The 12,600-nt window shown below is 28.4% G+C and overlaps 2 protein-coding genes across 3 annotated transcripts in view; one reads left to right on the forward strand and one right to left on the reverse strand.

The window, feature by feature from the left end:
* The window catches only part of LOC129949198 (toll-like receptor 3), a 98,104-nt gene that overhangs the window by 12,247 nt on the left and 73,257 nt on the right, over nt 1-12,600 (reverse strand). The window lies entirely within an intron of this gene.
* Nucleotides 1,702-12,066, forward strand: LOC129949201 (lysozyme). Its single transcript, XM_056060494.1, has 5 exons — nt 1,702-1,882; nt 4,887-5,083; nt 5,171-5,259; nt 5,360-5,423; nt 11,732-12,066. Exons 2-5 carry the CDS (start codon nt 4,933-4,935, stop codon nt 11,863-11,865), a joined length of 438 nt encoding a protein of 145 aa, XP_055916469.1. The 5' UTR covers nt 1,702-1,882; nt 4,887-4,932; the 3' UTR covers nt 11,866-12,066.

Genomic DNA, 12,600 nt, shown 5'->3' on the forward strand with positions numbered 1-12,600 from the left:
CAGCATTGGTTCTTTGTTACCCAACTACATGGACAATTTTGTGTGATCTCTTTCAAAATACAACTGGTGAAAGAATCAATGCCAAAGGATCACAACGCCGAAGTTTTCATGAGAATGAGCTCTTAAAAAGTTGGCAGAAGATCGAATTTTTTATTGAAAAATTATGTTCAGCGACGTAACTCATTTCTGGTTCAATGGATATGCGAACTAGCAAAACTGAATCGAAGTAGCTTCCAATGCATTCAATCTCTGTAAGGTGTTTGCTAATAGGTTGGCGGAATCATCGGGCCGTACTTCTTCAAGGATGATTTGGAACTCTAAGTTGATGTGAAAGGTGCAAGGAAGCGATCTTTTTTGCGCGAAACAGAAGAGCCTGACTCGTATGTCATGTATTTTCAACAAAGTGGCCATAGAGTACGCGTAACGATTGAGGGGCAAGTTCGGCGAAACGTTAATTTCACGTTTGGGGTCAGTCAATATGTTAAGCCAACATTGAAGCTTTTATTTGTGAGATACCTTCAGTAATCTTAGAAAGATTATGCAAAAATTGGACAAAGTTGATTGTACATTTGAGGGACAGCTTTTGCATGAGTCAAATTTCAAACATTAAATCATAACAACCGTAGATGCGAACAAAGATTTTATGAATTATTCTGATCAATCGTTATAATTAAAGAGACACAAATTTCATTGTGTTTTTATTTTGTTTTGTTATCATTAGCAGCGTTTATTAACTAAACCGCCAGAACTAACACTTATTTTCTAATCTTTAAAGAAGATCCAGAGAAAGCAGGGTCTTAATTTTTCATTGTATTACGTGTTCAAAGATGGTCCCAATCCAAATTGTGTCGTTTTTGGCAAACAGTATTTAAGGATTTGCTAAAATGGTTAACCTGTTTTAAATAAATAAATTGGATGGCGCAAAGTCTGTTGAAAACTTGGGGCTAGTGACTTACAACTTTGACCATTCCCGTGTTTGAGTAATGTTGCAAGAAATGGAGGGAATTTTAAGCCAACTCCGAACGGTTACTTTTAATTTAAGTAATTTTTTCTCCAACAATTTCGGAAACCCCAAGGGGTTTAACTTCTTTTTTTTAAATGCAAGTCGTTTTGCGATATATTACTATTCTATTCTAAGACGTCTTTTCTCAATGTATTGTTCCCACAATTATTTAAATCGCATATATACAGGTACCTATAAATTTAATGTATGTACATATGTATATGCAATATTTAAAATATAATGCAAAATAAAAATTCTAAACATTCAAAACTTATAAATCTTTCCATCGTGGGTTACATTATAAATTGCACTTTAAACACTCAGCATCAATTGATTAAGGTCACACTCTCAAAAAACATTTCGGAATATTCTGATGCTAATCAGACATTAGGGTGTTCAAGAATCTTTCAAGTTTAATTTTTCGTTAGCTTTAAATAGAAGTTCCAAGTTCCTAATAATATATAGCCTCAAGCAATTTGCATTTATAATACTGTAGCCAATTGTATACTATATTAAATAAAATATTTCATGTTTTGTGCAAAAGACTTATTTGGCTGACATGAGATGTAAACAAATTATTCTAGTCATTCGCAGTGTAAAGCTACATAATTCAAACAGAGCAACATAATATAATATAGTTTTACAAAACATCTCAAAACGCACTGTCCGAGTCTTTAAAAGGCCCACATTTGTATTTTTTGCAATTAGTTCGTTAAAAAGTATCTCGCCGCAAAGAGCTCGCACATAAAGTATTAAATCTTTGCTTTGTGCGAATTGTTCACGAGATAATCATCTTCGGTGTAAGAGTGTAGTTTGTTTGGCGTGAAGTGATAATTACAGTGGCATTTTTATAGTGCTAAGTGAAAATTATCAGTCGGGGTACGTTTTTTGTTTATGTTTTAAATTGATAATAACTATTATAGTATTGGAATTAAATATGCATTTTGAAGGAATTAAGATTAAAATCAGCGTAATTCTTGACTTATTAATATGCAAATTTGTAAGATTAATGTTGTTGATTATAATTCGCTTAGTTACAACATTATGTATATTTATATTGGTTGTTTCTGGTTTGGTATTGTGCCAAGATTAGATTCTCTCTTATAGAAATATTTGAAACATGAATTTACAACTTTCAGGGTGACCAAAATAATGTTCCAATATTTCAAAAAGGATTTGTTAAGAATATTCATCAGATCAAAAATATTAGGGAATTTTTAAAAACGATCAAATAAACTAAATTTTGCTTTGAAAAATGGATTAAAATAAAATTACCTCAAAATATTAAGCTATATGTCTCTTGGCTAAAAAAATTAGGAAAGTGAAATCTTCTGGACAGTAAATAAGACCAGGATTTTATAACAGTTGTTAGTACTCCAATCGGTACCGTGTAATTTCTATATAGAAGTACTGAGCTATACTTCTGTGACATATGTAGTGTAGGTATTGAGTAATTGTAAAAACTCTGTACTTTTATGTTTTGAAGAATCAGTATTAGTAATTTAGAGAAATATTCTGGTAGTATTTTATTTAACGAACATACGAAGATACCTGATTTATCTTAACAGGCCACAAGGCTACAGTAGTACTGTCTTGGTACTTCTGTGAAGAATTTGGCTTTTCATTGTTAAAAATTAATAATTATTTTTTTTTAGTCTTTTCTTTTATTACTAAACTAAAAAATAAAGTTGCTTTATGTGTAAACTTAGTTTTAATAACGTGGATCTATAAATGTAGCACAAACTTGTAAAAATAAAATTCCCCCAGTATACCTAGTCGTGCCATAAGTTCTATTAAAAGCATACAATTTTATATTAGTTGTGAATTCATTAATATGGCCATATGGAGTGATTCGATATAGGTGGAATAACAGATCTTAAACCTTTTCAATTAAAACAACAAATGACATCAGTTGAGTTTGAGAAATGAGCCAAAAAACTGTATGGTATTGCTTTGAGCGTTAGTTTCCTTGATCTAGGGTAGTAAGTTACCCCAGTGTGAACTTTTTTTTTAAATCGACTTTGATCAAACCATGAGAAATGTTAAAAAACACTACAAGTGACTATAAAATCGGCTAAAAGCCTTAAAATATCCACACATCTTGTTCAATTGGGTTTTTTCATCATGTAGTAATGAGTTATCCTGTGTTACCTGTATGGGGTGTGGCCGCTATGGGTTAATTAAAAGAGTAGGTTCATTCAAAATGACCGACCTCGGCTTTAATTCCAGCCCTTAAACGTTGTGTCCATCGACCTATAGTGGCAAGCACTTTTTATTATATTTATATTTATATGCATACTCCGACAACCAATCTTAAGCTTCTCTAAAGCCTACTATATTGACCGTAAGACACTTTTATTTTGTACTGAATTTTGTTTCCCTCAATAGAATCCTGTAGAAGAATCCATTTATCTCCATTGAAAAGCAAATTTGGTACCACATCTTTGTGGTGCAACTAAACAACTTTTTTCACATTTCTTTCCAAAAATGGCGGGATGGAACACATTGGAGTGAGACTTTGAATCAAACCATTATAGAAGCGTTTTTATAGTTACGTTTGATCCTTAGAATGCGATTTAAAAATTCAAAGAAAAATAAATGTTTGTTAAGAATTGTTCCGTGCAGAATCGATGTTTCAGCATTTTTGCATTGATTTATGAGCAAATATAAATAACATCACTTCTACGTCGGAGGAAAATTTATTTTCCAACTTTATGTTATTGATAAAAGAGGACTTCTCCATTTATGCTTTCAATTCCTCAATTTTGGTTTGACGTAATATGTCGCATAAATTGTATCGTTTTCTTTGTAATAAACTTCTTCTACGGTAATAATCTTTCTATTCGAATTATTGCATGCTTATTTTCCAGTAACGTGATGGTTAGTGCGTTGGACTGTCATGCCAGAGGGCTTGGGTTTAATCCCTGCCTGTGCCGTCTAAGGTTTTTTCATGGATATTGCCTCTTGTAGGAAATGACAAATCCTCCAAGAGTAATTCTTGTCATGAAAAGTGCTTTCTCAAATCAGCCGTTCGGATTCAGCTTAAAACTGCAGGTCTCCTGCATCCCTAATGAACTCGCTCACAGGAATGGTTGAGAGTTGTAAGTCAATAAGCCCTAGTTCTCAACGGACTGTTGATCCACTTAATTTATTTATTTAATAATTTCTTACGTACCACATTAAAAGCCCTTTTTTCAATAACTTTATTTTATTTGCCCAGCGTCGTCGGTACCCCTTAATATGTAGATGATTTCTAATTAGCATTTAAATGGATGTGGTGAATGTACCAAATTCTCTGAACATTATCTTTCTCTTCCGAAGGGTTTTTATTGGTATTCGTTCTGCTTTTATAAGCCTATTAATGTCGGCAACACGCAGATGACTACTTTTTGGGCGTTCATCAATTCTTTAAAACATAGCAAACTGGTGAGACAACCATTCCCGAAAAATATTGCAGTGTCCAGTGGTTTTTGAAACAATGAAATTTCGCCATAGCCCATTCCTTACCTATGTTAGGCAATCAATTCCGTTTTTGAACTTTAAAACAAAATGTGTGGCAGGATTATATGCATACATAAGTTTTAATAAATTTCAAATGGAGGACAGCATGTTTCTATTTTCGAAAAAGGTCTAATCATTTTATTTTGTTTCTTATCTAATTATTTTAAAAACTTTAGAAAGTTAAATCTTAATCGAAAAGCTTTACTTAAAATCGGAAAATTGTGTAATTTTTGTCCGCAAAATTTTAAAATAGGTTTAAAATTTTGCTGGTCTTGAAATGTCTTCAAATTAACATAAAGTCTTAGGAAATTATATTATTTAAATAATTAAAAACAGGATTCATAGCATTATTGAATTTTCAAACTTTTCATTTACTATATAGATTCAGCAACTAGTAAAACTCACAGACAAATCAAAAACAAACAAAAATGTCTTCAAAACAAGTTATAACTTTAACTGTTATAGTTGTCTTCATTTCATTACTTGCAAGTTTTCAAGTTGAAGGAAGAATTTTCACTCGATGTCAATTAGCTAAGGAATTAGTAAGACATGATTTTCCACGAAGTTATTTATCAAATTGTAAGTATAAACCATAAATCAGTCTTATTGTCTTATTGAACAATTATTCTGTTGTACTCAAAACATAATATTATTTTATAAATAAAGGGGTTTGTTTAATTGAACATGAAAGCGGTCGAAGTACTTCAAAAGTCATGCAGCAACCAAATACAAGTGTTAGTTATGGACTATTTCAGGTAAATTTATTATTATAGTGCAATCAAAATTATTATGAATACTTCCTTCCCCATAGTATAATCAATCAAAATAATTACTGATTGAATATTGAATTTTTAGGTCAACAGCAAAAACTGGTGTCGGAAGGGTCGCAAAGGTGGCATTTGTAATATGAAATGTGAAGGTAAGAGTTTTTGTATATGAATCAACATATTATTGAGTAAAGTATATTGATTTTAGGGTTACACAATAAGAATGATTTTTACAAAAAAAGAACATTTTCAAATCAAATTTGTAGGTTCTTTGTACAAATATTAACTGTATCAGGTCCTTCTGTTTAATAAAATAATAATAAAAGTAATAAATTAAAATTGTAATGAAATAAAATCTTAATTTAAAAAAGAATACTTCGACACATGCTTGTCAAAAATGCTAAGTTAGGATTGGGCTTAACAATGCAACTCTTTGAATCAACGTTGATCATAGTAAAACGTTAATTTAAATACTTTTCGTTTTGTAAATCTATTGAGTGTACTTGATATTCTACAAACAAACAAATATTTTGATCTGAAAGTGACTTTTTTAAATTTCAATATTAAAGTCCATAGCATTTCAATTTAAATTTTCTTAATCCAAAATAAAAGAATTTTAGAAAGAAAAAAATTAAATTAAAATTAAAAACTTACTGAAATAATACAAAATCGAATGCAAAGTTAAATATGTATATCTTGCATTTAAAAAAATTGATGAAAATTAAAGCTTAATTTAAATTAAGTTAAGTATCAAAAAAGTACGAACTTGCTCTTGTATGCAAAGTCTGTTTATAAATAGAACATTATGTTTAACGATTTAAAAATTTACTTTCAAACTAATCAAAAAAACTTAATTTGAAAAACCTTTTTTTCAAAAATCGATAGAATGGTTTTTTAAATTAATTTGTAAACACAAAATGTTTAAATTTCTTAAAAATATTGTTCAGTTACTTAGTGTTTAAAACAAACGTTTAACATTTGAATTTCGTTAAAAAATGAGATATCGAATTTTGAAAAATAGTCGTTTTTTGCCTGCAAAATTTTGCATTTTTTTCTCCTTCAAATAATTATTTGAAATTTAAAAGATTTGACACTCCTGAATCTAAATCTAGTTTCAGAAAAATTCTATCACGTACCATTTTATTTTTTAAAGATTTTTTAAAAATATGAGTAGGTTGTAGAAAATAACGCTTTTAGATTCAAACTTGGAGGACTTTTTCCTCATATCAAAATCTATCGTTTGAAAATTTTTATCAAAATCCTGGTTTTTAGCATTTACATTAACAAAAACATCTCATGCAGAGGATATTTATTCAACGCCCGCCTGTCAAATATATAAGAAGACAAAGATGTGAAGATAATTTTATAAAGGCTTTAAAAAACGAAAACTAAGCCCAATATATTTTATAAAAGCTGTCTTAGTCGTTACACTTATATTAACAATGTTTTTCAATTCAGACCGTATTTTAACTTATAGAGCCGACTCACATTGATAGAAAGAGAGAAAATTATATCAATTGATTGAGTTTTAACAGTTTTCCATAAGCCTGCATAGTTTTCACCCTTTCGTTTAAAAGTTTTAAAGTCTTTTTTATAAAATTTAGTTTTTCCTCAAGTAAGTACATACAATTAAATAAAGTTACATAAGGAAGAGTCTTGACTAGAATATTAAACATCGATTTCAGAAAGATCATGAAAGTTCATTCAGCCCTGTTGGTGAAAAGATGGAGGATCGTTTGAAATCAATCGCGTGTTTTGTAATTTTATATAAGCATTATTTTTCTATTTCAAATATCAAATTGAGATAAAGCATTTGACACACTACTCTGCAAAGCTTCACATTTGTTTAACCAAAATCGAAAGCACAGTTTTTGTAATAGTTTTTAATGCGCTGAATTTGAATCTAAAGGATTTTGAAATGCATTCGTAAGAAACCCACAAAAACAATGTTTTTTTTTCTTAGTAAAACTCAAAAAAACTGGTATATCTCAAAAACGAGATCTAATCAAACATTTTGGAATCTAAATTCAATCTCAGCATACCAAAATCGATTCCAAAAGTATAATTTTGTTCCTGGGACAGATAAATTTAAAGTTTTTGAAATCAGTTTTTTTTTTTATGGTACAATACTAATTTAAATTTTAGATATCTTGGAGAAAAAATGATATTGACAAATTTAGTTAAAAAAGATTACATTCCTTGAAAATATTGCTTCGAAAACAACAAAAAAGTCAAGTTTTGTTCTTTTCTAACAGGAATATTTAAAAAAATTGACTTACGATTCAGAAATCAGTATACCAAAATCCTTTAGCAAAGTATAGTTTTATTGAAAGGAGGATTTCGTTGCAGATCAGTGTAATCATATGTTTAAAAACAAAATTTCGGAAATGAGAACAATACAAAAATAATTTTCCGTATCCTGAAATCCAAATTGAGAAAATTAAAGTTAGAGAAAATTTAATAATAATATACCGGACCGTTTAACAAAAAAAATAGAAATTTCTGTTTTTGACCAACAAATTTGTATGGTTACTTATGTTACTGTAGAAAACCCAATATCTTGGGCTGTACATAAGTAAAAACAAACAGAAGGCAACCAATTTTTGTTGGACTATGGTAGAACATTTAAATGTCATGTTTGATTGTACGAATGCAAAACTTGTCACATAGTTCCTATATATCGCAAGTAAATTTTGAGAAATCAACGTAAAACAGATGTCTTTTTAATTTAAAAAAAAAAATTATGTAAGTCCAAATTTACGACTTTCTATTAAGTTTTGTTAGATATTAAACATTATGTACAATGTGTTAAACTAAACTCCAGTTTATTGACACTTTAAAACTATAGCCTGGGGTCTAAAAATAAACACGGCCCGACCTATTTTCAAGCTGTTTTTAACGCTGTAAAACGTCAAAAATAAACAAACTAATTAACAAAGTTATGTTCTGAGATATTTTATTTAAAAACATAAAACAAATAAATTTAAACTTCGATAGACTTAAGCATCGATCAAGATTTTGACATTTTACTGGATATTGGAATGCTATCATCCAACGGATAGCGTAACCTCTACTAAACCCGAACCGACCCCTTGGAAATAGATGACGACGAGCTTATGATTGACCCTTTACCTATTGAAGATCGAAATTCAATGAAAGCTTTGCCAATATCTGTTTTTAACAGCTCCAGCTCTAATATTTTTGTGGCGATATATTCACTTAAGTGGCATAGGGAATGTGATGTTGGCAACTCTACGCATCATCTTTTACACAATAAGTTAATATTTTGTTACAACAAGTGACTTACATACGTACATGAATTTTTTTAACTACTAGGAGACTTATTAACTTCCCATAGGAAGTTATTGTAATGGGTCCGATTTGTCAAATTGAAAATTTTGACATTTCTCGACGTTTCAAGGTCCCTAGAGTCGAAATAAAAGATTTTTAGAGAGATGTCTGTGCGTGCGTTTGTACGTCCGTACGTTCGCGACGTTTTTTTCGTCGTCCATAGCACAAGAACCAGAAGAGATATCGACTTCAAATAAATTTTGTTATACAGATAATAAGGCAGAAAGATGCAAAAAGGGCTCTCAAAAAAATTGCGTGGGTGGTTTTTTTTACCATAGCTGTTTGAAAAAAAGGTGAAAATTGTGGTTAACCCTAAATATCTTACGAACCAAAAACGCTAGAGACTTGTATTAAATTTTATATAATAAAATGTAACGTGATCTCAAAGAAATATATTTTTTGAAAAAAATCAATATAACGGTTTTTTTTTAAATCAATAAAACTGAAAAAAAAAATTGTCACCTCCATAATTTTATGACTGAAATATGATTTCATCTCTAAAACAATTTTGTGCAACGAAGAATAATTTTTTTGACAGTTTTTTTATAAAAAATAAAAATCTAAAAAAAAACATTACTCAAAGTTCGTAAAAATTGAATATCGATTCAAATATCTTTTCAAAAACTTGAAATTTAGGCTTCAAGCTTATTTTATCTTATAAGAAATATTGTTTTCAACATTTTGAAAAATTTTGAGAAAAATCGAATTGACAGTTTTTCACAAAAAATAAAAACCTAACAAAAAAATGTATAAAAGTTGGTACAAATTTATTTTCGACTCGAATATCTTTTCAAAACTTTGAGATATTGGCTTTAATTTACTTTTAGCTTTCAAATCATCTTGTTGTCAACATTCAGTTAAAGTTTGAAAAAAATTGAATTAACAGTTTTTTTACAAAAAATAAAAACCTAAAAAAAAATGTATAAAAGTTTTTAAAAATTGATTTTCGACTCAAATATCTTTTCAAAACTTTGAGATATTGGCTTTAATTTACGTTTATCTTTCAAAAAATCTTGTTGTTAACATTCAGTTAAAGTTTGAAAAACCTAAAAAAAAATTATAAAAGGTGGTAAAAATTGATTTTCGACTCAAATATCTTTTCAAAACTTTGAGATATTGGCTTTAATTTACTTTTATCTTTCAAAACATCTTGTTGTCAACATTCAGTTAAAGATTGAAAAAATCGAATTGACAGTTTTTCTTACAAAAAATAAAAACCTAAAAAAAAATATATAAAAGTTGGTAAAAATTGATTTTCGACTCAAATATCTTTTCAAAACTTTGAGATATTGGCTTTAATTTACTTTTATCTTTCAAAACATCTTGTTGTCAACATTCAATTAAAGTTTGAAAAAAATCGAGTTGACAGTTTTTTTACAAAAAATAAAAACCTAAAAAAAAAATATATAAAAGTTGGTAAAAATTGATTTTCGACTCAAACATCTTTTCAAAACTTTGAGATATTGGCTTTAATTTACTTTTATCTTTCAAAACATTTTGTTGTCAACATTCAATTAAAGTTTGATAAAAATCGAGTTGACAGTTTTTTTTACAAAAAATAAAAACCTAAAAAAAAATATATAAAAGTTGGTAAAAATTGATTTTGCACTCAAATATCTTTTCAAAAATTTTAAATATTGGCTTCAAAGTTATTTTATCTCATAAGAAATATTGTTTTCAATATTTGGTAAAATTTTTAAAAAATCGAATTGACATTTTTTTTTACAAAAAATAAAACTCTAAAAAACTTCGTAAAAATTTACTTTCGATTTAAATAGATTTTCAAAACTTAAAAATATTGGCTTGAAACTTATTTTATTTCACAGAAAATATTGTTTTCGATATTCAGTAATTTTTATATAAAAATCCAACAGTCCGTTTTTTCATAAAAAATAAAATCTACAAAAAATAGTACACAAATTTGGTAAAAATTGATACGAGTACATATAGACACATTTTTAAGCAAGACAAATTGACAGACGGGATGGGAAGTTATCAGTGTGGGTCGCATCCCAGCCTCTTTTTTCAATTTCCATTCCTGACAACAGTACTCGCACACAGGAATGGTTGAGAGTTGTAAGTCACTAGGCCCTGGTTCCCAACGGACTGTTGCGCCACCCAATTTTTTTTATTTATTAAGACTTATTTCCAGGATTTTAAAGAATTGAGCTCTCGAGCTTACGCATTATATATTGTTCCCCTCTACAAGACGTTTTGGAATAAGTTTAAATGAAATTGTACAAGAATTGTAGTAGAATATTCCTTGAATCTGTTTTTAACTAAACAGGGCTGTCAAATTCTTTATGAATTGCACCTATGTCTAACCTAGATTCTAAATTTAGTCTCCAGTTTAAATAGAGTCGGGCTTAAAATATAACTTTGAATATGCCTCTTATTTGTTTTCCAAAAATGTAATACCTACTTTTTAATTTTCATCAATTTTGTACATGTTTTCTGTATACAAACATTTTTATTTTGCATTACAACTTTTTTGTATGAACAAATCCCAGCATTAAAAAGGCAGAGAGGGTTTAAAATGAGGTATTGGTGCACGTGGGTTTTAAATTCCTGAATATTAAAATAAGAGGAAAATAAAGAGTTTTCGTTTTTGTTCTAATAAAATTAATGCAGTTTATAAATCTGATGCTAAATTTGAAGGCATTCATTTTTGTAAACAATTTTTCTTAGACAGAAAAACCTACCAAACACCTTACCTAATAGTTAACAAAGCAATGTATAGTAAGCTATTGTTAGCTAATCTTCTAATCATTACTTAAAAAGACTTAGGTTTAACAGATCTTATCTTACACAACCACATTTTGAAAACTTTAAAATATAACAACAAACAAAAACTTCTTTAATTCATCTTGAACTATAAACATATATTATAACCTACATATATTGGTTTTCGTGTAACATTAATATTAAAGCAATCAAATTATTATAGTCAAGAAGTGGGTGGCTCAAGACTCAAGTCAGTTCTTTTGCTTTGTTTTATTGTTTTTCTGGTAAAAAATAAACAAAAAAACGAAAAATCTGGTGCTTCTCAACCCACGATCCAATATTGATATTTATGTTTTGTTTTTCTTGTTTTTTTTCTTATATATAGATTTCCTTAACGACGACATTCTTGATGACTCTAGATGTGCGAAGCAGATCTTCAATCGTCATGGCTTTCAGGCTTGGCCTGGTTGGGTTAGTAAATGTCGTGGGCGAAATCTTCCTGACATCTCAAGATGTTAAATAAAAACCAATATACAATACACACAAAATAAAAGAAAAATTGTTAAATTAAAACTGCCAAAGAGAATTATGACACAAATAATAAAAACGACAACAACAACAAAAATAGAAAACTAAATATTTTAATAGTTTTATTAATGCAGTTTGTGTGGTATAGAAATAAAATAAACCAACGCAAATTGAATTTAGTTTATTAGCATTGTACATTTTGATTTTTGATAAATCTGTTAAATTTTGTATCTTTTTCTTCAATTTTGATTTTAATTAGTTCCTAAAATACAACTTCAATAGCCAACAATTTTGTATGAAATTTTGTATATTATCAATACTTTAAGATTTTATTCTAAACTTTGTATTTCTTATGAAAATTCCAATATATATTTATATTTAACAGTAACAACATATTCTCTTGCATTAAACTTTAAAATATTATTTTATGTATATTAAATATAATGTTTTGTGCTCATTTATTAATAATAACAATTAATACCAAAAATTTCAAGTGATAAGATAGTAAATAGAAACCTATCAACTTATGAAAAGTGTTGATATTGATATTTTATAGAAAACGAATAAAATAAATAATTATATATTCTTTCTTGTTTACTCGTTATTTTAGGTTTGTTTATATATGTATAAATATAAGTAATCGAATGTATTAAATAAATAAAAAAGAGCAATATTATCATCTTCACTGTCTTTAAATATTTCCCTATCCATTTTTCAAATAAAAAC

The sequence above is a fragment of the Eupeodes corollae genome, chromosome 3 (assembly GCF_945859685.1).
Source record: "Eupeodes corollae chromosome 3, idEupCoro1.1, whole genome shotgun sequence".
Lineage (NCBI taxonomy): Eukaryota > Metazoa > Arthropoda > Insecta > Diptera > Syrphidae > Eupeodes > Eupeodes corollae.

Excerpts from the sequence above, each read along its gene's own strand:
- LOC129949201 (XM_056060494.1), top strand. The coding sequence starts at position 4,933 with ATGTCTTCAAAACAAGTTATAACTTTAACTGTTATAGTTGTCTTCATT. Across the intron at positions 5,084-5,170 it reads ACGAAGTTATTTATCAAATT|GGGTTTGTTTAATTGAACAT; the intron begins GTAAGTATAAAC and ends TTATAAATAAAG. Across the intron at positions 5,260-5,359 it reads TTAGTTATGGACTATTTCAG|GTCAACAGCAAAAACTGGTG; the intron begins GTAAATTTATTA and ends TTGAATTTTTAG.